The sequence below is a fragment of the Protopterus annectens genome, chromosome 2.part0, assembly GCF_019279795.1.
Source record: "Protopterus annectens isolate FY-2018-M chromosome 2.part0, PAN1.0, whole genome shotgun sequence".
NCBI lineage: Eukaryota > Metazoa > Chordata > Ceratodontiformes > Protopteridae > Protopterus > Protopterus annectens.
The window spans coordinates 862886678-862913328 of record NC_056728.1 but is presented as its reverse complement, the minus strand read 5'-3'; the positions used below and the strand labels follow the sequence as shown (position 1 = coordinate 862913328).

The 26651-nt window shown below is 44.7% G+C and overlaps 1 protein-coding gene across 1 annotated transcript in view; it reads right to left on the bottom strand.

Annotated features, from left to right (window-relative positions):
- JAK2 (Janus kinase 2) overlaps positions 1 to 26651 on the bottom strand; it is a 2444284-nt gene that overhangs the window by 552584 nt on the left and 1865049 nt on the right. Inside the window, exon 18 of the mRNA XM_044060357.1 lies at positions 3300 to 3387. Within this exon, the coding sequence (XP_043916292.1) occupies positions 3300 to 3387 (88 nt within the window). The remainder of the gene's footprint in view (positions 1 to 3299; positions 3388 to 26651) is intronic.

Here is a 26651-nt window from a genome sequence, read left to right as displayed (position 1 = left end):
AGCTAGATCCCAGACCTGAAGAGCTAGTCTGCAAAGAAGATAGGACCTTGTACCCCCTTGCCTGTAGACATACCATAGCACTGTGGTATTGTCTGTGAAAACTCTGAGGGGGCTTGGGATTAAAGAAGAAATGAAAAGCTTGAACAGCCAGAAGCAGACCCCTCACCTCCTTAATATTGATGTGGTCTGACATCTGATGAGGAGGCCAGAGACACTGAACCTTGAGGAGGCCACAGGAGGCACCCTACTTCCTCCTGTCAGAGGCATCTGCAAAGAGCTCCTAAGTTGGAAACAGAACTTGAAAGGGAAGCCCTGAGTTGATTAACAGTTGATGAATCCACCACTGAAGCTTGAGCTTGAAACAGGGAAGGAAATGTACTGGGAAGTCCAAGGGGTGCAATACTGAAGCTACACAGACTTGAGGAATCACTGAAGCCTCCCTCATATGGAACCTGGCAACAGGGAGCATGGGCATGGTGGACGCCATGAACCCGAGAACCTTGAGAAATTCCCTGGCCATGACTTACACCGAAAGAAGAAGGAACTGGAAAAAAGCAATTAGAGATGGAGCCTTGGGGGGCAGTCAGAGAAGTCAGCATGCAAACTGTCTGAAGTCTGTAGCCAAGGAAAATATGATCCTGGGAAGGCATAAGTACTGGTTTCTGAAAGTTTATGGTGAACCCCAGACTCTTAACAGGCAAGTAGTAAACCTCAGATCCTGAAGCAGTGTGTTGGGCAACAACAGTGTGAATAAGCAGACTGTCTAGATAAGGAAAGATGAATTCCTCAAATCTTACAAAAAGCAATGACTGGAGTAAGACATTTGGTGAATATTCTCAGGGCAGTTGAGAGGCCAAAGGGCAAAGCAGAGAACTGAAAATGCAGGGAAGATACAGAGAAACGTAAACATTTTCTGAAGAGGGGATGGATGGGGATGGAAAAGTACACATCCTGGAGATCCAGAAATACCAGAAAGGCCTGGGGCAGAAGAAAGGAATCTTAAGAAAGGTGCTCAGTCAGGAAAGATTCAGAATTGGTCACCACATGCCTCCTTTTGTGGGACTAGAAACATTCTGGAATAAAATCCCTACACAACTTGTGCAGGACGTACGGCTTCAATGGTGCCCTGACCCAAAAGAGAGTGAAGAACCTCTGGGAAATAACTGAGCTTTTCCCCAGACGGGTGAGGAATGCCTGAAAAGGGAGTAAGAGACTTCTAAACCATGAAATATCCCTGGCGGATAATGGACAGAACCCAAGTCTCTGAAGTGATATGCAGCCAATTTGGAAGAGGCAGGGAAAGATGGTGGGACAAGGGAACCTAGCCAAGGGAAGGGGGGAAGCAAACTGTCAGAGAACCCATTTTATCCTGGAAAGCAGGTTTATGGGTGGCAAACATCTGGGTAGACCTTAGCAAGAAACACACACCTACAACCTTTCTTACCCGTAGGAGAAGGGCGAGATTGCCTGCAAAACAAAGGACAATTCTTCTGAAATTTAGGAACAGGAGAAACAAAGATATGTTTCAGCTCCTGCAAAGCTTTGTCCTTGTCCTGGAGAGACTTGAAAGGCACAGCAGCAGATTCAAATAGGTTTTTATTATCCAAAGGAGTATCCAAAAGTTTGGACTTAATGTCATCAGACAAGGCCTGAAGATGAAGCCAAGAATAATGCCTGATAACTGAATCAAATGCAACAGCCCTGGAAAAGACATCAACGCTCCAGGGATCTAAACCTTGTCATCACAATAAACAAAACATGCTGGAGGGATAGGTTCCTGACCCAGAGACTCCCCAGACTCTGGAATAGATTGCCCATACATGTCAAGCAGAGTGCCTCTTTGGACCTCTTCAAGAGGAACCTTGACGATTGGATGGGAGAAAGGAAATTCACCCCAGGGATCACGTCAATCGCCCTGCTAGACAGGGGTCCAGGAAAGTAAATAATATGGGAAGAAATAGCCAGGGAATTGTTACGGCTAGGCTTGTATAGGCCCTAGGGCTGATAGCCTAGTACCAACCTATGAACCTATGAACCTGTATTTGATTGAGTGGCAGGCAACTTGAGATGTACAGCCCAGCAGGGAAAGTGCCAAAGCCTTCCCCTCAGAGTCAGAAAGGTCAGAAACCTGAAAAAGGAGGGCCAAAACATACCTAGGTCATATGAGTCTGATAGCTGAGGGCTCTAAAGGATAAAGTGGCAGCACTGTAAAAATATTTGAAAAACCTCTGAGGACATGCCTTCGATGGAGCTGCAGCAGAAGAATTTGAAGCAATCACCAGGCTTACCTCAGCCTCAGGAGAGATGTCTGAGGGATGATGGACAGCAGCCAAATCAGACCTAACGTTTTTGGCCCTCTTCTGGCAGATGGCTGGCCCACAGGATAGGAGTATTCCACCATAGCACCCTGAGCCAACAAAGATGTTGGTTCTCCAGATATATAGACAGGGAGGGTTCTCCAGATATATGGACAAGGAGGAGAGAGAGAGAGACGACTTTGTAGAGTCTATGCCTGGCAGACAGAGCACTACATATGACTGTGGGAAGCACCCAAACAAGAGAGACACTGGTCATGACGGTCTTTATGGGGAATCCACCTCTCACATTGACATCTTCCCTTTCTGGATGACATGAACACAGTAACAACAAGAAAGAGAAGAATGAGAAGAAACCCCAATGGGGCACTTATCTAAAAAAATGACTTTGTAGCCATCAGAGCAGAACAGTGCTCAGATTGGCTGCAAAGAAGTTCTGGATGTGTGCATCCACATGTCACCTTTATACCTTATGCAGGAAGTGGACATGTGACTTACAAAGCCTATAAGAACTAAAGGCTTTGGTATACTGGCCGGTGTTGGGCTATCCTTGGCAGGAGATGCCTTAGGTAAAGAATACTGCAACAGTGCTACGGAAGAATATATAGCTAATATTAATACATACAGGTAAGGGATATATTTCATCATGTTGAGGTGATAAATGTTAGCTATGTGATAATTTAAGAACAAGACAGATTTCTTGTGCATCACTGCTTTGAACCTTTATTCCCTGGAAAAAGTATTTACATATAAACCAAAGTCAACATGAAGCATTCTCTGCCAAAAAAACAGACCACTAATATTTGCAAGCTCATTGGAAAGGACCCAGTCCTACATGCTTCTAAGTAAATGCTGAACAAATAAGCAACAAATTCAATGAGCACCACTATCAAGAGATGTGCCCTCAACTGACAGTCAAGAAATGTGATTGCAGTTGTAAACTTTCCACAACCAGGGTATCAAAAAATGAACAGTTTTTCTTACTTTCTTCTCCACAAACGCAGACTCCATATATTAACAGAAGATGCTTGTATGAAAGTTGACTCATCATACTTGCTGCCTCAAAGAATGACTGAAATAAAGAGATAGAGAGAGTGAACAAAGTTATTTAGAAAATTTTTCTTTTTTTTTTTTTTTTTTTACACAACACTGCAAGTTGGCATGTAACTTTTTTTTTTACACAACACTGCAAGATGGCATGTAACTTTTACAAACAAGGGAAAAACAGTTAAACATTTTACGTTTAATTGTAAAAATGCAACATCTTCACTCATCAAATTTACAAGTTTATTATTTTTCAGCAGGACACTAACTCAAAGATAAGCCAAGATGATTATTATTTCATTTTTAACCAAGACCAGACATCTGAAACGTATGCAAAGTGCTGTAAAAAATATGTCTGCAATTTCTAGGTATAGGGGTCTTTCTGTAGGTGAAAAAAAGATGTTCTTACCATAACGTTCCATCTGAGTAGTAGACTTAATTCTTCTGCACATATGGGTATACGGATCCGATTTGTATCCGAGCCGGCAAAACTTTTCAAGCATCAGCTCCGAGCTCCAAGCTCCTCCCTTACCTATATTACATTACTTCCTCCTATCTAGCCCCAGATCGAGTTTGCTGACACTAAAAGGCAACATAACCACAATCCTAAACAGGAAAAACCTGAAGAGTGAGGGGGATGGAGGGAGGGAAGGTGCAGAAGAATGAAGTCTACTACTCAGATGGAACGTTATGGTAAGAACATAACTTCTTTATCTGAAGTAATTGACTTCATTCATTCTGCACATACAGGACAGAGTCCCTAGCTACTAGTATTCCTGAGAGGCCCCTATGGAAGGATATTTCTGAGCACCGCAGAGCCAAAGGATGCACTCCCCCTAGAAATAAGATCCAATTTATAATGAGAGATGAATGTGTGTGAATTGGCCCAAGTCGTTGCCACACAGATATCGTCTAATGGAACTCTTGACCAAAAAGCTGCAGAAGTGGCCATAGCTCTAGTGGAATGAGCCTTCAATACACCAGGAGGAGATAAACCTTTGTCCTTATAAACCTGTGCAATACAAAGAGTGATCCACCTTGCTAAGGACACTTTCGAAACTGCCTTGCCCAAAAATGGTTTAGGAAAAAAAACAATTGATCCGACTTCCGGAAGAGTTTAGTCCTATGGAAGTAAAAATGAAGCTGTTTATGGACATCCAATAAATGAAGCCTACGTTCACCTCTATTTTGGAAATTTGGGAAGAAGACTGGCAAATTTATAGATTGATTAATATTGGCTGATGAGGACACTTTGGGGAGAAAGGAAGGATTCATACGCAGCGAAACCCTATCCTTGTGGAAAACCAAATAGAGGGGCAAGGAGGATAAGGCCTGTAATTCTGAAACTCTCTTGCCTGAAGTGATGGCGACCAAGAAGGCTGTTTTCCACGACAAAAACTTCATCGGAACTGATCCCGCTGGCTAGAAAGGGGGAGAGGTCAAAGCCTGAAGGACTAAAGTCAGATCCCAGGGGGACACTTTCTTTAACTGGAGGTCGCAATAAGAAAGTGCCCTTCAGGAAAGCTTTACACAATTTGGCAAAAGCCAAAGCAACCTTATTTTCACCCACATGAAAATTAGAGTTGGCAGCCAGCTGAACCTTGATGGTGGAAGCACTTGCGCCTGATCGAAAAAGATCAGCCAGAAAATCCAGTATGACCGGGACGGGGGCTGTAAATGGGTTCAGAATACTGAGAGGCCCAAACGCAAAAACATCTCCACTTACTATTGTAGAGTTTCCTAGTGGAGGCTTTAAGAGAGGCTACCAGAATATTCTTAACAGGGAACGAAAGTCCGGGAGTCCTATGATTATGGGAACTGGAGCAGCCACGCCGTCAGCTTGAGACTATCCAGGTTGGGCAGGGGCAAGCCCGACGGGTGAGAGATCAGATTTGGGCATGGATCTAGAGTCCATGGAGGAGCCAACAGATGAGACTATAGGAAGGGAAACCACACTTGACGTGGCCAGAAGGGAGCTATGAGAATGACTTTGCACTGTAGCCGGCAAGCTCTCTGAAGGAACTTCGGAATAAGAGGTAACGGGGGATAAGCCTACAGTAGCCCGGGAGGCCAAGCATGGACCAGAGCGTCCTTGGGGACATCCCCCGGAGGGGGGATCAGAGCGAAGAAGTTGCTGCACTTCGCGTTGGAAGGAGATGCGAAGAGATCGCAGCAAGGTTGACCCCAAACACGGAAGATCTTCTCCGCCACTGAATGTTTCAGAGACCACTCGTAAGGCAGAAGGATTGCCCTGCTTAGACTATCTGCTAGAATGTTGGAGCATCTTGGGATATGCATTGCTATGAGAAATGGTGGATATGGCCCACTCCCAAACCCTCATGGCCTCGTGACAAAGGGGGTAGGATCGGGTCCCTCCCTGTTTGTTTATATACCAGACTACAGACATGTTGTCTGATTGAACGGCTACCGTCCCCAGAGGGAGGATAGGGTGGAAGGCTCTCAACGCTAACAGCACTGCCCTCATCTCCAGGACAATGATGTGTAGCTTGGTTGCTGGAGGGGACCACGTGCCTTGGACCGTTCTTCCCAGGAAGTGCCCCCCCCACCCGAGCTGGGAAGCATCTGTGGTCACCGTGGCTTGAGCCGGAGGGGTTAGGAAGCTGTGCCCCGCAAAAATGTCCGCTAATTGTAGCCACCACTGGAGTGACGTTCTGCATGTCTGATTGAATTTCCACATTTGAATCATCGGAAGGTGTAGCCAGGACCATTGAACTGCCAGATTCCACTGAAGGACTCATGTGAAGACGTGCAAGAGGGAGGATAGAGATTGCGGCTGCTATCGAATCCAGGGCCCTGAGAACATCGGCTGCTGTGACTACTGAGTGATCCAAGATCGCCGATACATGGAGTCTCGAGATTTTCTATCCTTTCCAGGGTGAGAAAAACCTTTGACTGAATCGAATCCAACCGTGCCCCGATGAAGTCTATGATCTGAACCGGAGCCAGGTGGGACTTGTTGATATTGATCGTGATGCCTAACTTGCGAGCCAGACCGAGGAAGTAGTGTAGGGCCTGACACAAGAGATGTTTGGTGGATGCAGCATAGGGGAATACCTCAATGCCCTGAAGTCTCAAGTGAGCCGCTACGACCGCCATAACCTTGGTGAACACCCTGGGGGCTGTGGTAAGACCAAAGGGTAGGGCTCTGAATTGAAAGTGACTGGCTCCTAGCCGGAAGCGCAGAAACCTCCTGGAGCTTCTGTAGACCTTGATGTGATAATAAGCGTCCTGGAGGTCTAACGAGCACATCCAGTCATATTCTCTCAGAAACGGTAGAATGTACTGTAGAGTGACCATCCGGAATTTTTGTTTCTCTAATGACAGGTTGAGGATAGACAGGTCCAGAATGGGCCTGAGGTCCCCCGTCTTCTTTGGCACTAAAAAGAACCTGGAGTAGATGCCTGATCCGGATTGATCTGGGGGGACTGCCTCGATGGCTCGTTTTTGTAGCAGCGTAGAAACCTCTAAAGCTGCAGCCTCTCTGTGAGCGGGTGGAACATCTGGAAGGCGTGCTGGAGTTATGGAACATGAAATGAAGGGGATACAATATCCTCTGGATATGATGTTTAACAACCAGCGGTCTGAAGTAATGGACTCCCATGCTGCTGGATGCAAGGAAAATCTTCCCTCGACTGCCTCCAGAGTAGAGCAGCCGGGCAACCCCTCAGGGTTGCTGTGCGGGTCTGTCGGGAAAAGGATCCCCAGACCCGAAGTTTCTGGGACCCCCTCTGCCTCTGGGATGACGTCGGTCTTGACCCCCTCTGCCTCTGGGGGACGAATATTCCCGAGTGTCACGAAAGGACTTTGATTTCTGGAACCACATCTTCTTTTGCCCCTTTTGATTCCTGGAAAAGGACCTCTGGGGGTTAGAGAAGCGGATTCCGACTGCTGACAAAAGTCTTAACGTCCTTCTCACTCTGGGTTAGTGTGTCACGTATAGTCTTCCCAAAGAGGGATGATCCATCGAATGGGGCATTAATGAAAGATGCCTTAAACGGGTCCGCAAATTGACACAGCCTAATCCAGGCGTGTCGCCTCAAGACAACGCCTGTACCAGCAGCTCTAGCAGCTCCCTCCGTGGCATGAGAGAGGAGATGCATAGAGGTATTAGTCATGGATTTCAGTGTAGTCATTTTTGCAGTGAGGGACTGCTTGTCCTGCTACGACAGAGACTCCGGGGGTGACTCAGTTAGCTCCGATATAAGGTCTCGCTGCAGTCGGATGACATGTGCCAAGTAATTCAGCGTACGGATAGAAAATGTCGCTGATGAGTACATGCGCTTCCCAAAACGATCCATCAACCTGGACTCCTTGTCTGGTGGATGGAGCGAGGAACTCTCCTGTGCCAGTTCATTCTTTGTGGCAGCTACAACCACCAAAGCGTCTACCGGGGCTCCCTTGGACCATGCCTGCCTGTCTTGATGGCGGGGAAAGAATTTTGTCTGGCCTTTTGGGTATAGGCTCTATGGTGTCAGGATCTTTCCACGCCTTAGTGGTGATGAGGTCCACCAAAGGGTCAGCTGGAGGGGAGACCCAGGAAGTAGATGGATCCGCGCCACAGGCTTCCAGGAATACGGACTCATCCATAGAGTGTTGGGGGCTGACCAACCTCCTCTTTGGCGGAGGATCTCCATAATGTCTCTGAACGAGACGTCCTCGGTAGGTGATCTGGGGGAACCCTCTCCTTCATCCAAGTACGTATCAGTGGTAATGGACTCAGGGGAGTGCAAGTGCCTCCTCTTGCAAATGCGCTTATGAGGTTCCCCTCCAGTGTGACTCTCTGGACAGGATTCGTAAGCCTCCTGGGATTCCCGGAGGGGAACAACCTGGGGTTGCCTTGGTACGGGCTGTCCCTGAGACAGGGCAATGGGAGCAGAATCCGAAAACAGAGGGGTCTGGGTGAGATCCGAGGATGTGAGCAGAGGTCTCAACCTCTGGGAGAGGACCCTTTCCACTGCCCCGAATGCTGATGAAGAGCACCCCTCCGTAGAACATAAGGAAGAGGCTCTGCCCGGCACCGAAGCAGGGACCAGAGCCGATGGCGGGGTAGTCTGGGCACCGAGGGTGGGATCCGAAAGAGCGAGATCTCGACCCTCAGGTCCGACTCCCCGACCACGGCTCCGAGATCTGAGATCAGATCCGAGGAACTCAAGGTGACGGCCTGCGTCGAGGAAACAAAAACCATCGGCGCTGACCCCACAGCTCCGAAAGGTCTCTGACCCGAGAACCCCGAAGCGTCAGGTCAGATCGGGGAAGGAGCAATAGGGTGGAACATAGTAGAAGAACAACCCTCAACAATGGGAGAGGGCCCTGGTAAGACCCCCACCTGAATCTGGTTCTGGATGAACCTCCTCATAAGCCTGTCCATATCAAGTTCAGAAACACTCCGAGTCGATCTGGAGGAAGCGACCGACTTGAGTCTGGGTCGGATCAGAGGGGAGTGCCTCGGCTCTGGTGAGAAATGAGGAAAGTGGAGCCGAGGAGAACGAGACCTGGGTACCTTGGAAGACGGGCTGGAGAAGGACTCCCTGTCAGGAGACCTTTTTCTGGGCCTGTCCCTCTCTTTATGGCACCTCTCCTTCTCTCTCTTGTCCCCTACCTCTCTGAGACGACTCAGAGGAAGCAGGCCTGGCGAGAGATTGAGTCCCTGCCTGCACAGAGTCACCAGCTGGGGAGGAAACTGAGGCAGACTCCAGGGCAGAAGCTGGTAGCAGACCTTTAGCCACAAGCTTAGCCTGACGATCCTTCAACACCCTAGGATTGAAACCCGAACAAATGTCACAGGAGGCAGAAAGAAGGGCGACCCCTAAACATAGAACACACAGAGTGTGGCCATCGGCTGGAGAAAGCTTATGACCACACTCTGTGCACTTTTTAAAGAGAACTTTAGGCTGTTCAGCCATAGCAAAGACAGAAAAAGTCCTAGGGCCCACACACACACACACACACACACACACTTAACAGGGATTGGGCCTAGGCGGGAACCAGTAACACAATACTACACAAACACTTAAATTAATAACTATCAATAATTTTTTTTTAAACTAACACAGCGACCAAACGCGATGTAAGGGAGGAAAAAAAGGAAGGTATACCCACTCAGCAATTAGCAATAAAGGACCAAAAACCTTACCAACTAGCTAGGAGCTCAGAGACCACGATGCTGACTCAGTGCGGCAAACGAGATCTGGGGCTAGATAGGAGGAGCTTGGAGCTGATGCTTGAAAAGTTTTGCCAGCTCGGATCCAAATCAGATCCGTATACCCATATGTGCAGAATGAATGAAGTCATCTACTTCAGACTGACTGACACTACTAATATAATGAAGTTAACTGATCTGGTTTCACAGGACCATTAGGGCAAATTAGAATACTTTACTGTGGCCATTTTTTTTTTTTTTTTATTACACACATCTAAGGTGTGCATAGTCAGTGGGGTATGGCTATCAATGATGGCTGTGTAGGGCTGTATGTGCATGAAGCTGATTTACCCAGAAGTTATCTGGTTACAGTTAAACAGCCACTGATCTGTCATCCAGTGTTTTATATTTGCTATAATCAGTGTAAAACGATCATTGTCATGGGTTATGCATTTGTGGGTGTGCGTGTCTGTGTGTAGTGTTGATGCAGTGTATTTAATAAGTAGGCCATGATTTCTTTTACTTTCCATCATGCACTGGTGATGTATACAATACTGGCTATCACTGGTGGTCAGAGAAAGATGTGTGTGAAAACAACACATCGCTAGGCACAAGGATGCAGTCAGTAATGCTACCATTTCACAGAGCTTGGCTCTCTGGTCAAATTTTTTGTTGCAGCTCCTCCTATATGAAGGCTGCATGCTCTCTCTCTTTTTGTGTATGTTTTATTCAGATGCTGTGGTTTCCCTCCAGCAACCCAAATACATGCCGTAGGTGAAATGGTGGTCATTCAAACTGCATGTAGATAAGTGTACACTGTATGGTTTGTATACCTTGAGATATACCTGGCTTGTCAAGGTCATTGTCAGTTGTTATTGTGTCTTTCGGCTTTTCCCGGTTAGGGGTCGCCACAGCGGAACTCCGGTCCGCTAATGATTGGCAGTAGATTTTTACATGCCGAGTTGCCAGCCATGACGCACAACCTTCAACAAAGGTATGCCCAATCATGCATGTCTCCACACAGAAGACGCTCTAGCTGAGAATCGAACAGGACAACGTCTTAGTGTGAGGCAACACGACCTGGCTTGTTAGGGGCAATGTCTGTAGATATGTAGATATATATATATATATATATATATATATATATATATTAGTGGGGATGTTTTTATCTGTTATTAACACTAAATGCTCATTAACTAAAATGTTACTCTCTGTAATTCTGTTTATAAATGAAAGAATTTTTGGAGCTTTTCTCCCTAGGCCTCCACTGAAAATGGACCAGCCCAGTGAACAAATGTAAAATAAAATAAAAATAAAAAAGTCTTCCAGGTAGAAGGAAAAAAACAGGTATCAAGTAATTTTTCAAAAAAATGCCAACACCACCTGACAGCATATTTAGATAATCAGAGCTTTCCTCCAGTTATTACAATGCATTCTTAGCCAGTTAAGGTGTGTTGAAAGTACAGATGAAACAAATGAAGAAAAAAGAAGTCTAAGAAAACAAGAAGAAAAGTAATCTGAATGGTGTGGGAAGGCTAGGATGGGGCCAACTGGGTGTGGGGGGGGGGCACTGGGGTAAGTGTAGGAGGGAACTGAAAAGTGGGAACTACAGAGTTCCACTTCATGTAGGGCTGAGCCTGATGAGGAAATTGATTCTGACACTGCTCGACACATATTTTCAGTTCTTTTTTTGCCACAAGTCAGTCAGTCAGTCATCTTTCTGACCGTCCACTAGTAACATATACCTTCCAAGTAACTTCCAGAGAACATGTACAGTCTGAGAATCTTAGGTTTTAAATACTGAATTTACTGTTAAATGAACTGTGCAGAAACTTTTCTGGTGGGCTTGACTTGTGGCAATGGCAGTTGCAATTAGCAGCAGGGAGCTAGCACTCTGCTGTGTTTTTATTACTATAAGCATAGAACTGCTGCATTGCTTGGAATAACTGATAACCATTTCTAAAAATGAATCTGTGATACTGTGGTTGTTGAATAATGAAACTCACAAAGATGAAGCCAAGAAATAATGCAATAAAAATAGTGAAGCAAGGGGTGCATGATGGAACTAAGACAAGCTTTGCAAAACTTCCAGTAAAAGCTTTTGTTGGCTGACGTGATCAAAATTTTTCGTCATTTCTTGGATGTATTTATATTTTCTGGTATAGGATGATGAATCTCGGACAAAAGAAATCAAGAGGCAATGGTGAATTTCACTGTTACTTATGCAATAGCCAACTCATCCAGGAGAAATGGGTGGAACCAAGAAAGCACTAGTTACTATGGAATTATATAAACAACAGACCACAAAGACCACAATATTTGAGAATTTGTTCAAAATGAGTGCTAAATCAGAGGAATGTATGGCCAAAACTGAGGCAAAGGGTACATTAATTGAGCATTCTCTCTGTGTGTTTTGACAGAATTTATTTATTTATTTATTTACCGGGAAATTCCGACTGGACACAGGCCCTTTTTCAGCAGATGCCCGGGGAGAAAAGCTCCACATCATGTATATGATAAATATAGATACAAAGTTGCAGCGATAGTAAGCAACATTACAGGTTGTTGGCTTTAATACAATAACAAGATATTGATTATCAACAGTATATACAGTAAATGTTGCAAGTTAAGATAGTTTCTTGTCGTTTATATTATTAGTAACAAAGTTGTCAGACAAGATGTTAAAGTATGTAAAGACAACTAGCTATTTCTGACTGTGGTTAGTAGTGGCGGTAGTATAGTTGGGTTAAAAGTCTAGGAGGGGGGTGAAGGTAAGGGTGGGGTTGTTAGTCTGGATTAGAACAAGGACAAAACCAGTGCAAATTTAAGTGGAACTTGAGCGCAGTCTTGAAAAGGCTGCTGGAAGGTAAAGTAGTTATAGAGGGTGGAAGATTGTTCCAAAGTTTGGATATGGTACATGAAAATATGGTTTCTCCTGCTGAGTTTTTGGGTTTGATAACAGGGAGTTGATTTTTGTTGTTTGTCTGTTTAAGCTTGGTAAGTATGGGGGATGCATAGAGTAGGGTGGAGATTAGCTGAGAATTGTCTATGGAGATTCTAGCCACCTTGGTTAGAAAATGGCGGTTTCGATATAATGCACCAAGTTTCTTGTGAACTTTTTTTATTGTGAGAGATATGTGGGTGTCAAATCTAAGTTTGTTGTCTATTTCCACACCAAGTAATTTTGTGTGTACTGATGGAGAGATGATGTCTTTGGCAAGAATGTTGAAGTGGGGGTGTTTTGGGTGGCTTTGGAAGGTTAGAACAGGAGAAGTTTTGTCTTACTTGGGTTGAGTAGGAGCTGAGCATTGGATAGCCAGCTTTCTACAGAAGGGAATGATTCCTGTGTGATTTGTTGTAGTTCTGGTAGAGTGGGGGCAGAGCAGATGAGAGCAGTGTCATCTGCGTATGGTACAAGAGATGCTTGTGTGGTAGCAGTATGTAGGTTGTTAGTGAAAAGTGAGAATAGCACTGGACCAAGGATAGACCCTTGGGGAACTCCAAGAGTAACTGGGAGGCGAGGTGATATGTTATCGTCCCAGATTAGGGATAGCTGGTAACCGTGTAGATAGCTGTGGAACCAGTTGCAGGCTGATTGTGAGAAGGAGAGGTTGGGGAGAGTAGTAGCTCATGAGATACCATGTCAAAGGCCTTTGAGAGGTCTAGAAATATGGCAGTAGAGAAGAGGCCATTGTTTTTGTGATGAAGTATAGTGTTGGTAAAGGAGAGCAGAGCAGAGGTAGTGCTGTGATATGGCCTGAAACCATGTTGGGTTTTGGAGAGGAGATTATTAGCTAAGAGGTAGTTTGAGACCTGGGTGTTGATACATTTTTCAAGTATCTTGGAGAGACGGTAGAGGATAGCAATGGGGCGGTAATTGGAGAGATCAGTGGAGGGGGTGCCTTTGTGGAGGGGAATGACATGGGATATTTTCCACATTGAAGGAACATAGCCTTCTGTTATGGAACGGTTGATTAGAATTGAAATTGGGTAGGCTAGTGTATCAGCTGCAATTTTCAATACATATTGAAGTATACAGAGGGGAGGTTGTCAGCTGCGAGTTTGGTGGGTTTAAGCTTTGACAATAGTCTTATGTTAGAGGAAGGTACTGAGGTAAATAAGAAAAGAGGGGTGGGAGGTTTAGGGTTAGGAGCGTTGTTATAGGGAAGTGTTGTTTGTTTAGAGATGTTATAGTTTCAGTGAAGTGTTTGTTGAAGGATTTAGCAATACTGCTGGAGAAGGGGGGAATGGACGGCTGGGGGGCATCAACCTTCCCTGGGTGGAGGATTAGTGTTAATAGTGGACCAGAATTGCTTAGGGTTGTGGTTGGTAGAGTTTAGGGTGGATTTATAGTAGAGGGATTTGTCTAATTTTATATGCTTTTTGGCTTTATTTGCAGTTCAAGGAAGGACTGTTTATCTGAGTTATTTGTTGTTAGTCCCCAGTGCTCCCAGGCCTTATCTCTGGATTTCATTAGAGTTCTGGTGGTCTTTTGTAACCATGGGGCACACCTGGATCTGATCTTACAGGAGCATGGGTGTTTAGGATGGAGAAGAATGTACTGTTGAAGAAGTGGACAGCCTCATCTAGGTGGAGGTCAAGTTCATTTTTTGCAGGGAGGAGATGGAGTTGGGGTTAAAGTTGGACTTGTTCTGTACTTGCCTGTGGATAATGGGCTACAGACTGCTTGTGTGGTGCCGAATTAGGAAAGTGGGGGAGTGGTCACTAAGACAGTCAGGTAAGCTGCCTGCTAGGTAAGAGTGAGGGGCTTTGTTGACTAGGATGCAGTCAAGTAAGGTATGATTGTTAGGGCTTTTGTTGATTCGGGTAGGGGGATTGAATGAGTTGTGTGAACCCATGTAGATTAAAGGTGAATGGTTGGGAGGCTGTTATTACAGGATAGCCAGTTGATGTTAAAGTGACAGGGAATGATGGTTTCCTGGGGTAGAGATAGAGTAGCCCAGCTCAGGAGATTTTCTAGGGGTGTAATATTTTGCCCTGGTGGGAAACAGCATCTTATGATATTGATTGTTTTGTTTGGCTGTTTGGATTAGTTTGAGATTGGCATAAAGGATTTCTTCATTGTTGTGGTGAGGGGCAGATGAGTTCAGGAGTTGAATATTGAGGTGGTGTTTAAATATCAATGCTACACCACCTTCTTTTTTGGACAATCTGTCTATGCAAAGGATGTTGTATTCAGGTGGAAGTATTTCCTCACTTTTGATGTGAGGTTTGAGCCATGTTTCAGTTAGGAAGAGAATATCTGGGGAATCTATGCTTATGCTGCCGTGTAGTTCTTGGTTTTAGTTACAGGTGACTCTAAGGTCAGGCATATAGACTCCATACTCACCAGACTAGACAAGACAAGGAAAGCGCAACTGTAAACTGTATATCTAGTGCCAGGTTCCTCAACACCACAAGGAAACAAAGGTCCCTTCAATCGAATAAACAAGACTGCAACCTAAAAATAAAGGAATTTTGGTAGCAAAGCACATAAACTCAAAGCTAAAGCTAAAGTGAAGTAGATGGAGGAAAGATTAAGTGACCCAGAAGACGGAGCCAGAAGGACAACACATGTTTATCAGTATATCTGAAAAGGCTGAAAGTGTAAATTGTACAAAGTTTATTCTTGCATATGCACACTATATCTGTTGGATGAGCAGACTGTCCCCCCCAGTGTGTAACCTGCTGCGAAATAAGAGTACAAAGATAATACAACTTGTCAGAGATGCAAATACCTAGCACACACAAAAGCAAATCTGGCTCATTATCCCAATATTAGTTCATCGACAATGAAGTTCATAGATTAGTACTAGGCTAGCTGCCCTTTAGGGCTATTTAAGCCTAGCAAATTACCCAATGTGAGAATCAAACCCTGAACCTCATGTTCTTAAGGTAAACACCTTAACCATTTGCAAACCTCCCACAACAAACTTCCACAACACACCAATAAGACCATAACTTAAGCTATGGCTGCAAAGAAAAATTTGCCAAAGCTTCCTAGAACAAATGCCAAAGATCCCTCCTCCACTGCACAGTGGAGCACCTACTCCTTTTTCCACTCGCACACATTACAAATCCATACAGCTCATCCAAGAGTCACTAGAAAAGAAAGCCAAACTATGCAAGTCCAACTACGTCTGCTTCCACTCAGGGAAATGTTTTAGTCATAGGTGACTCTAAAGTCAGGCATATAGACTCCACACTCACCAGACTAGACAAGACAAGGAAAGTGTAACTGTAAACTATATATCTAGTACCAGGATCCTCAACACCACAAGGAAACCAAGGTCCGTTCAATCGAACAAACAAGACTGCAACCTAGTGGTGGCAGAAGTAGGAGTGAATGCCTTGATATGCTTTAGAGGCAGGAAAGGCATTGGTCTTTTGTAGTACTCTATCTTCATCAAAAAGGATGCCTAGACAAAGACAAGATACTTTGCTTTAACAATTGCCTTCAGGCCCATAGGTAACTGGAGAAGACTATTGTGATTTGTTAGAAACACCATCACCTCACAGCAAATTACCTGACTCTAACCTAGAGCTCCATGAGACTCGAGTCACGTTTCACAAATCCAACTGTTACTTCACTGCTTCTACATATTCCCATTAATGCCCCCAAAGAATACAGAAATTACCTTAATGCCACTGAGGGGGTTAAACGTCAAACCAAATACCTTATTGTTATGGGGCTTCAAGTACCCAAGCACAGGCTGGTACACTTAAATCCCTATAAATGAATGTGGTCAGCATTTCCTGAACTTTGTTAGAAATCAAGGCACTGAAACAAATTGTAAAACTACCCACTAAAGATTCTAATACCCTTAACCAGGTCCCTAACTAACCTAGCTCCTTTCTGTAGCCCACCCACATCTCTTCCCTCCTGGTTAAATCTGACCACAAACCAGTCATCATTTCTGTCAGGCCCAGTGGCAGCAACCTACAAGCAAATTAGATCATCTTTATGACTTCTTCAGAGAAAATCTATTACAGCTTGTACAAGACCTACAAAAAAATCCCAACAATCCTGCACAAATGGATCCAAACATGAGGACTAATGCATTAATCTCCAATATTTACAAGCACCTAAACAGCTGCACAGAAAAGTCTGTACTAGTCGGATCTAAATATAATGGTAATTCATGAATATACCACTCTGGTGGAATTCATGTAATAAACTGAGTAACAAAAGAAACAAATAAAATAATGAAACATTGTAATGAATCCTCATCCCCTTAACTCGAGACTGCAAAGAAATATGCCAAAAAATAACAAGGGAAGTATTAAAAAATATAAATCAGAGAAGCAACCTAGGCTCACTACAAGTACAAAAGGAAGCTACAAATCTTTCTTCAGTTATGTCAGGCAGTTAATGAATAATACCCAACAATAACTCATCCACAATATCACACATTTCAATCCCAAGGATATAGCCAATACATTAGCAAATGAATTTAACACCTACTTTATCCGCTATGTAGACTGGTGTTCACATTATCGGTACAGGTACCAAGTGCAAACTACAAAACTTTCTTCAGTTATGCCAGGCAATTAAGAAATAATGTCCAACAATAACTGAGCTCATCCAAAATATCACACATTAGCAAACACATTTAATACCACCTTTATCCCTTATGTAGATTGTTGCTCCCACTATCCCAAAACATAAGATGTTATGTATTCACCATAACGTTCCATGTTTATTGTCCATCTCGCCTTCATTCCTTGCTGGTTGGGTTCAGAACCAAGCATCTGTTCCGACTCGGCCTAATTCAAAAGCTCGAGAGCTTCCACTGGCTCAAGGCTATGCCCTATCCCATGATACACAGGGAAGATTACCCAGATCTTGCTTGCAAGAAAAGGCATAATATCAAATAACAGCAAACAACTAGAATATATGAGAGCCAGGAGGGAAACAGACTCCATAATCCAATATAGATAACAATAATCCGTCCGATCCTCTAGGAGTGAAGGAGGGGGAGAAGTGTGGGATGCAAGAATGAATGTGAGATGGACAACAAACACAGAAAATTATGGTGAGTGCATAACTTCTTAATGTTATGTTGCCCTGTCTCGCCTTCATTGCTTCCTGGTCCCTAGCACCTTCTTTCTTGGGTGGCTCAAAAGAATAAACTCTTCAAAACAGTGGACCTAAAGGAAGCCCTGTTCTAGGAGGCCATGTCCACTTTGTAATGAGTAATAAAGGTAAGAGGCCTGACCCATGTGGCTGCTTCACAAATCGAATCCAAAGGTAGTCTGGCCTGGAAAGCAAAGGAAATTGAAACAGGTCTTGTGGAATGACCCTTCACTTTGCCTGATAATGATCTGTGCTTACAACTGTAAGTGAATGAAATATACTCTGAGCCATTTTGACAGTGTTACTTTAGAAACTGACAATCCTTTCCTTTGATCTGAAAAGGACACAAACAATTGGTCCGATCTTCTGATGTATTTGGTTCTATGCATGTAAAAATGCAAATGCCTATGCACATGCAATCGGTGTAGTTTATATTCTGCCCTGTTGCCATAGTTTGGAAAGAACACAGGTAATTCAATAGATTGATTTAGATTGGTCTCCGAGCACACCTCATGTAGAAAGGAAGGATTAATATGCAATGAAACTCTTATCTTTGTGAAAAACTATGCATGGAGAGCGTATAGATAAGAGCCTGGAATTCAAAAAACTTTATGTCACATGATGATGCATGTTCAAAGGGAGGCAAAATTAAAGAGAACAGAACAAAATTTAGATCCCATGGAGCTGGAGGTTCTCTAACTGGAGGTTTTAGCAGGAAGGTCCCTTTTAGGAAGGCCTTGCATGATTTGTGAGACATGATTTTTTTTGTCCCATATCCCCAGTATGAAAGTTGGATAGAGCGGCTAGCTGGACTCCAACTATAGTAGCTGCTGCCCCTTCATTAAAGCGTTTAGTGAGAAACTCTAGCACTGCTGTAATGGGGGCCGTAAATGGATCTATATTGTTCTCAGAAACCCAGTGTGTTAAACTTCTTCCATTTGCTAGAGTATAGTTTCCTGGTAGACTGCTTATGAGAAGAAATCAGAATATGTCTAAATGCCAGGGAGAAGTCATGGAGCCTGGTTATTTGTGGAATTGGAGCAATCACACTGTCAACTTTAGGGTCTGGATTGATGGATGGAATGCCCCCGACGAATGGTTCAGAAGATCTGGAACTGGGTCCAGGATCCACGGTTCCTCCTGGAGATGGGAGCGAAGAAAGGGGAACCAAATTTGTTGAGGCCAGTATGGGGCAAAGAGAATCAACGAGCTTCTTGACGTGTTGGCTTTCTGAAGAACCTTTGGAATCAAGGGGAAGGGAGGAAATGCGTTAAGTAATCCCTGGGGCTAATCGTGTATGAGAGTCCCTCGGTGACTCCCCCAGAGGGGGAATTAGGGCAAAGTAGTGCATTTGGCATTCGTGGACGTGGCAAAGAAGGTCACAGCAGGGGTGGCTCCATTTCCAGAAAATCTCTTCCACAACTTGTTTTAGGGACCACTTGTGAGGCATCAGAATGGCTCTGCTGAGTTTGTCCGCTATCACATTTGACTTCCCTGGGATGTGCGTTGCTGTGAGAAAACATTGAGAAGTGACCACCCATTGCCATACTCTCAGCCTCTCGACATAAGGGGGTAGGATCTGGTTCCTCCTTATTTGTTTATGTACCACACTACTGACATGTCTGTCTGAATTGCAATAGTACCTATCGGGAGACCATCCCAGAATGCTTGCAATGCATACAGCACCACTCTCCTCTCTAGGACAGTGACATGCAAGTGGTTCTAGTGTTCCTGCCAGATGCCTTGGACAGTCTTTCCCAGACAATGTCCCCCCACCCTATCTGAGAAGCATCCATGGTCAGCATGGCTGTTGGTTGTGGAAAAACAAAAGGGCGGCCCGTGGTCAACTGAGTCATTTGAAGACACCACCATAGGTCCTTTGTGCATGACTCTGTAATGATAACCTTGGGAGACAGTGGTAGATCTTGCATGGACTACTGGGAGAAGAGTAGCACTGGAGGATTCTCGTGTGCAGACGTGCTCGAGGTACTAACATGACTGACTAACATGGTGCCCAAAATCTGCAGTACAGTCTTTGCCTGTACTTTTGTTTTGGATATCAAATTCCTGATTTGATGGTGTAGGGACTGAATCCTTTCGGGGGTAAGTCTTGCCCACAATTCCCTCGAGTCTCTGTACCCAAGAATATAAGATGCTGCAAAGGCAACAAGGCAGATTTTTTGAAATTTATTGAAATGCCCACCTTGGCACAAAGATGAATGGTTTCGCCCCTTGCTTGCTGTAGTAGATGCTTGATGGTGGTGGTTAAGAGCCAATTGTCTAGGTTTGGAAACACATGGAATCCCAGGCACCTCAAGTGAGCTGTAATCACTGCCATGCATTTGGTGTACACATTGGGGGCTGTAGTGAGACCAAAGGGCAGGGCTCAAAACTGGTAATGACTGGCTCCCAGCCAAAACCGTTAGAGTCTCCTGGATCACCTGCCCATTTTTATGTGGTAGCATGCATTCTGCAGACCTAGTGAGCACATCCAATTGTCTTTCCCCAGAAAGGGAAATACTGACTGCAGTGTCACCATCCAGAACTCTCATTTTCTGAAAGACTCGAGTCCCATCTTTTTTGGAACTAAAAAGAACATTGAGTAAGTTCCAGATCCAATCTGGTCTGCGGGGACATTTTGGATGAGACTTTTTGTAGCAACCTCTGGACTGTTTTTCCAAAGGGGGAGTGGAAAAAGGTATGTAATAACTTCTGGATATGATCGTTTGTACCCATTTGTCTTGTGTGATATCTAGCCAGGCCTTTGGGTACAATGATATGTGTCCCCTAACTGCCTCCAGAGACGGACAGAAGGGCCTCCATTCAGGAGCACTGAAAAGGCTTCCCAGGGAAGGGTGCTCTGTCACCCTGGTTCTGTCAACCCCCTATGCCACGAGGTCGGCATCTTCCACTGTTAATTAACCCTTTGCCCCTGGGGGAAGAATCACCCATGTGCATCTGGAAATGCTCTTTGGGATTTGTGGAACCACATCTTCCCTCCTCTCTGACATTTGGGATAAGGTCTAATGGGGACAGAAAAATGGACCCCAATGGCAGACAGAGATTTTCCCTGCTGTTTGCACCTGGTCAAGGATTCTTTAACAGTGGGCCCGAACAATGACAAGCCATCAAATGGAGCATTACTGAAGGAAGACCTGAAGGGTTCAGCAAAGTTGCACAGGCACAGCCAGGAAGGCCTCCTTAAGAAGATTCCTGAAGCTGCTGCCCTACTCACTCCATCAGCTGCATATGAAATCAGACACGTGGAGGAGTTGCCCACTGAGTTTAGGGTGGAGAGCTGAGAAGAATCCTTGTCTGATATTCCAGTAGCTACCGTACTCTGCAGGGCATCTCCTAGCTCTTTCAGGAGATCCCTTTGAAGTCTGGTAAAATGGGTCAAGTAACTGAGTGAAGTGTAAATGCCGCTGAAGAGAAGGTAAGCTTTCCATACCTGCCCATCGTCCAAGAGTCTTTATTCGGTGGATGAACAGAGGAGGAAGTTTCAGATATTCCTTTTTGGTGGCCACCACCATCACTAATCTACTGGGACCTCTTTTGTCAAAAACTCTGTCTGTGGGAGCAGTAATGAATTTGTTAGGCCTCCTTGGAACAGGCTCCACTGTATCAGGAGAGCCCCACACCTTTCGAGCAATAACGTTCATTACCTGATCAAAAGGTGGAGACACCAAAGAGGCAGTAGGGCGAGACCCAAAAGTTTCCAGGTACACCAACTTGTCCTCAGAAGAATTGGAGGGCTTCCAGCCACCCTTCTGCTTAAGGAGTTTCAGGATGTCTGCAAAGGAGACATCCTCAGAGGGGGACAGTGATGACCCTTCTGAATCATCCAAGTTGGTGTCTGACATGATGGACTCATCTGGGGAATCTATGTGCTTCCTCTTGCACAGCCTGTTCCGAGGGACCTCCTCAGAGGGGTACTCTGGGGAAGTTTCAGAAAAGAAAGCCTCACCCATTGGGGCTTCCTGGGGCTTAGGGTCTGTGTGCTTGGGTGGGAGCGATGGTTCTGAGACAGACACAGGCACATTTGGGGGAAGAGTGCTCAAACCAGAGTGTGGAAATGTTGAAGGTGACAGCACTCTCTCCATCAGCTCAAAAGCCCCCCTCATCCCACTCTGAGGATGTCCCCAGCTCCAGAGAACTGAGAGACTGACCCCAAGGCAGAGTGGTCGACTCCGAAGCTAATGTAGGAGTGTAGCTCAACCGTGCCAAAGCCCCAAGAGGTAGAATCATCTCGGACAGCTAACTGGTCAGACCACCCCTCCCCGCACCCGACAGGAGAGTGTCTGCTCCTAGACTCCCCAGATTCCGATGGAACCGAGGCAGTCAGAGTGATCACTGGAACCAATGATCCTGTTGGAGGTCTCGGTTCCCATGTTTCCACTACTAATCAGGTCCGAGCCCTCTGGTTCCGAAGCCCCTGAACGGGTTAGAGGAGGAGGAACAGAAGAAGGGGATGGTGCCTTAGTCAGCTCTGGTTCCTTTTGGGTCAGAGTGACAAAATTTTTGCCAGTGTACCAAGCAGTCTCTTCACCACCTGCTCCATGTCATCATCAGATAAGCTCCTGGAGGAATGGGAGGACAAAGAAGGTGATCTCGCCCTTTCCAGGAGTGAAGATCTTAAAGTCGGAGTAACCAGCTCCAGAACTGGGGACCATCTCCTGACTTGAAATTCTATCAGCTCTGTAACTGCCAATGGAACCGAAGAGGTAGACTTCTCGCAACCAAGAGCCCTTGGTTCTGAGCCTGGTGATTTTAAGACAACCTTTTTAGGCGGCTCCAAGGCTGGATCTATAGTCAAAGTTATTTTTCCAGACTTTTCCACATTAGAGGAGGAAGAAGGCGATTCAGAGCTCTGAGACCCTTCCAAAGCATCAGAGAATGGAACCTTTAGTAGCCCTCTCACAATTAGTTTGTTCATACATTCAAGTAAAATTCTACTACTAAAGGCGTGGCAAAAAGTACACAACTCCTGTAAGTGAAGGGCACCCAGGCAATAAATGCAACTAGTGTGCCCATCAGTAATGGATATCTTTTGGGAGCATTTATCACACTTCTTGAACCCTGGCTGTTTGGGTTCCTTATGATCCTTTAACATTTTAAGATTCTCACAAAAGGGACAAAACTAATGAGAAAAGGGAACCCAAAAGCAAAAACTTAACTCTGTTACCTCACAAAGTTGAAAAATAACCTGAGACCCGCAAACATGTCTCTAGACAGATCTGTCTACAAGGAAACAATATTTAAATCACTAAAACCTAAACTACAATAACCACAATACACAAATAATTTACTAATGGCGAAAATGTATCTATGTATAAAAATATACTAATGGTGACCACGCACAAACAACAAGTTTGAGGAGAAAACCTCTAACTTAAAACGATTCCTCCTTGTGACTGCAGGGAAGACAACAGAAGGGAAGGGGAGCGGCCCAAGTTAAACGGGCCGCTAGGAGCCCTCTAACTCAAACAAACTACCTGAAAGGATAAGGGGGGAAGCTCTCCAACTAAAACAAGCTTCGGAAAGAAAAAGGCCAACTACTAGAGAGAGAGTCCTGACGAAGAAAGGGAACGATGGCCAAAAAACAGCAACTACAGGGGTAAAATCCCCTCAAATTACTCCAAAAACTACAAATATCCAACCTACTGAAAAAACTATTAAGCTTGAACTATTTTACTAAAATGTTAATAAATTTAACTTCGCCAAGAGCAAGTCAGAAGTCACCCAATTTGCTTGAGCGGCAAATGAGATCTGAGCAATCTTCCCTGAGCATCATGGGATAAGGCATAGCCTCGAGCCAGTGGAAGCTCTTGAGCTTTTGAATTAGGCTGAGTCGGAACCGATACTCGGTTCCAAACCCAACCAGCAAGGAATGAAGGCGAGATAGGACAAAAAGAAGTTGTGTCTTACCATAACGTTCCATCTGTATTGTTGATCCTTGCTCAGTCATTACGCATGAGTATTGGTTCCAACCTTCTTTGGAATAGACTATCCTCACGTCAAGCAAAGTACCCTCATAACCCCCTTTTAAGCGCAACCTGGATAACTGGATGGGGAACAGAAAATACACCCCTGGGACTCCACCTATGTCCCTGTTGGACAGAGGCATCGGGTGCTGACTTGTCAGAACATGGGCTAAATTCTTGGCTAGGCTTGTAAGGGCCTCAGAGCCAATAGGCTAGTAACTTCCTATGATCCTATGAATTCTTTAAGTGGGATGCTACTCAAGTGACTGATATTCAGAGAAGATAATATGAGTTGCTTCAGGTGGATACTCCTAAACCATCGGTCCATTCCTCCTTTGTTGGCTGCCTTTTTAGATACTTTCACTGCTGCTTCCAAGCCTCCTGGTTCTTAGCCTCCTGCTCCTAAGAAACCTGACAGGTTCTGTAAGGTTCTTAAAAACTGTCTGTTTTTATTTAAATATCCTTCTGCTGATCCCGTTTGTGGTGTCGATCTCTTCTGACAAAACTTCTAAACTTTTGCCCTCTAGGGGCAAAGGGGAGGATTGGCAAGAAAGTTTACAACACTTCTACTTTGGCCTTTAGGGATATTAATTACCAGGCCCAAATTACCAGGTATGCTCTGGCCTCAATTTCTCAGGCTTGTCAGATTATCTCTGCCCTCCCTGATTCTGATGGCAAATCCTCTGCCTTACCTTTTTTAGGTTCTGCTTCTTAAGTAGCTCGCCACTCAGTTAAGTGTAGCTATGATTCTGCCGATGCCTCTTCTAGGGTTGCAGGTTTTGGGTCCATCATTGAAAGTTATTCTTGGCTTCATCTCCAGTCACTGCCGGAGGACATTAAAGGCCAAGTTGTTGGATACTCCTTTGGAAAATGCACATCTGTTTTGGACTGCTGCTGCTGACACGTTTAAGTCTCTCCAAGAGAAAGGCAAAGCCCTGCAAGACGTTAAAAAAGAAGTTATGTACTTACTATAACGTTCCATGTCTGTTGTCCATCTCGCCGTTTCATTCTTACTGGATGGGTTCGGAGCCGATCCTTGGCTCTGACTCGGCTGAATACACTAGCTTGAAGTCTTTAACTTGGCTCGTGGCAGAAAGGTATCCCATTATGCAGTGGTGTAATTCCCCAGATCGTGTTTGCTGCCAACTATAAATAATCTGTGTAAACTACCAATGGATACAGCAGGTATAGAAACAAGAAGGAAAAACTGCAAAGTAGCTCCTTAATAAGGAAGGAAAACCTCACCTCTAGAAATCCTTGGCTGGGTGAAGGTGGGAGGGTCATAAGAATGAATGGCGAGATGAACAAACATGGAACGTTATGGTAAGTACATAACTTCTTTATGTTATGTTGTCCTATCTCGTCTTCATTCTTACTGGATGGGACAGCGCCCCTAGAACCATTTCCCCGGGCACTTTTGAGCACAGTGGAACCAAAGGAAGCCCTGTCCCTGGAGGCCAAATCCACTTTGAAATGAGTAATAAACGTATGAGGAGTTGCCCACGTAGCAGCAGCACAAATACGGTCCATTGACAGTCTTGCCAGGTAAGCAGAGGATGTTGCTAATGCTCTGGTCGAGTGGCCTCTAACTTTGAATGGTAAATTCTTGTCATTTGAGGAGTATATAAAGGTAATGCAATTTGAGAGCCAACTTGAAAGTGTAATTTTTGAAACTGGCATGCTCTTTTTTGCTTCAAAAAGGAAATGAACAAATTTATCTGTTTTTCTGAAAATCTTTAGTTCTTTGCAGATAAAATCTAAGCTGTCTGTGCACATCCAATTGGTAAAGTTTGCCTGGTTGCTATGATTGAGAAAAAACACTGGGAGTTAAATAGATTGATTTAGATTGGTCTGGGAACAAACTTTTGGCACAAACGACAGGTTAGTATGTAGGGACACTCTCTCTTTATGGAAAATCAGGTATGGCGGCTTGATAGATAGACCTTGCAACTCTGAGACTCTTCTTGCAGATGTAATGACTACCAGGAGAATAATTTTCCAAGAAAGGAATTTGAGATCACAAGATGACAAGGGCTCGAAAGGAGGTAAAATTAGGTGAGTCAGAACAAAATTCAAATCCCATGGAGGAAGAGGTTCTTTTATGGGAGGTCTCAATAAACAAGTGCCTTTTAAAAATGCTTCACACAATTTGTGTGACATCAGGTTAGGAGTATATTCAACCAATGTGGAAATCAGATATTACAGTTAGTTGGACTCTAATTGTAAATGCCACAGAGCCTTGCTGAAAAAGTTCCACAAGAAATTTCAAAACTGAACTGATAGGGGCAGAGAAAGGGTTAATGTTTTTTGCTTGTGCCCAGTAGGAGAACCTCTTCCATTTCTTAGCATATAACTTTCTAGTTGAAGCCTTGTGAGAGGATACTACAATATGTTTTACTGCTGGTGAGAAGTCTTGAAGCCTAAGTTTGGAAGTGGAGCAGTCATGCTGTCAAACTGAGGGTTTGGAGAGCAAGATGAAGAGTTCCAGTCATACAAGTCAGAAGGTCTGGAACTGGGTCCAGAACCCAGTGCTTCTCCTGTAGGTTGAGGCCAATGAAAGGGGAACCAAATCTGATGATGCCAGTATCAGGCAATGAGAATCAGCCTGCTTCACAAAAGTTTTGCTTTCTGGATGACTTTGGGTATGAGGGGAAAGGGGAGAAGTCCCAAGGGCCAATCGTAAATGAGTGTGTCTCTTGGTGTCTCCCCCAGAGGGGGGATTAGGGCAAAGTAGCTGCTGCATTTGGTATTCATGCAAGTGGCAAAAAGATCGCAGCAAGGTTGGCCCCATTTTCAGAAGATCCCCTCCACTAGGTGTTTGCTCAGTGACCACTCGTGAGGCATTAAAATCACCCTGGTGAGCTTGTCCACTATCACGTTGGATTTCCCCAGGATGTGTGCTGCTACTAGAAAACGTTTGGAAGAAATTGCCTATTCCCATACTCTCAGCGCCTCTCAGCAAAGAAGGTATGACCTGGTTCCTCCTTGTTTGTTTATGCACCAGACTACCGACATGTTGTCTGACTGGACTGCAATCGTTCCTAGTGGAAGAGAGTCCTGGAGTGCCTGCA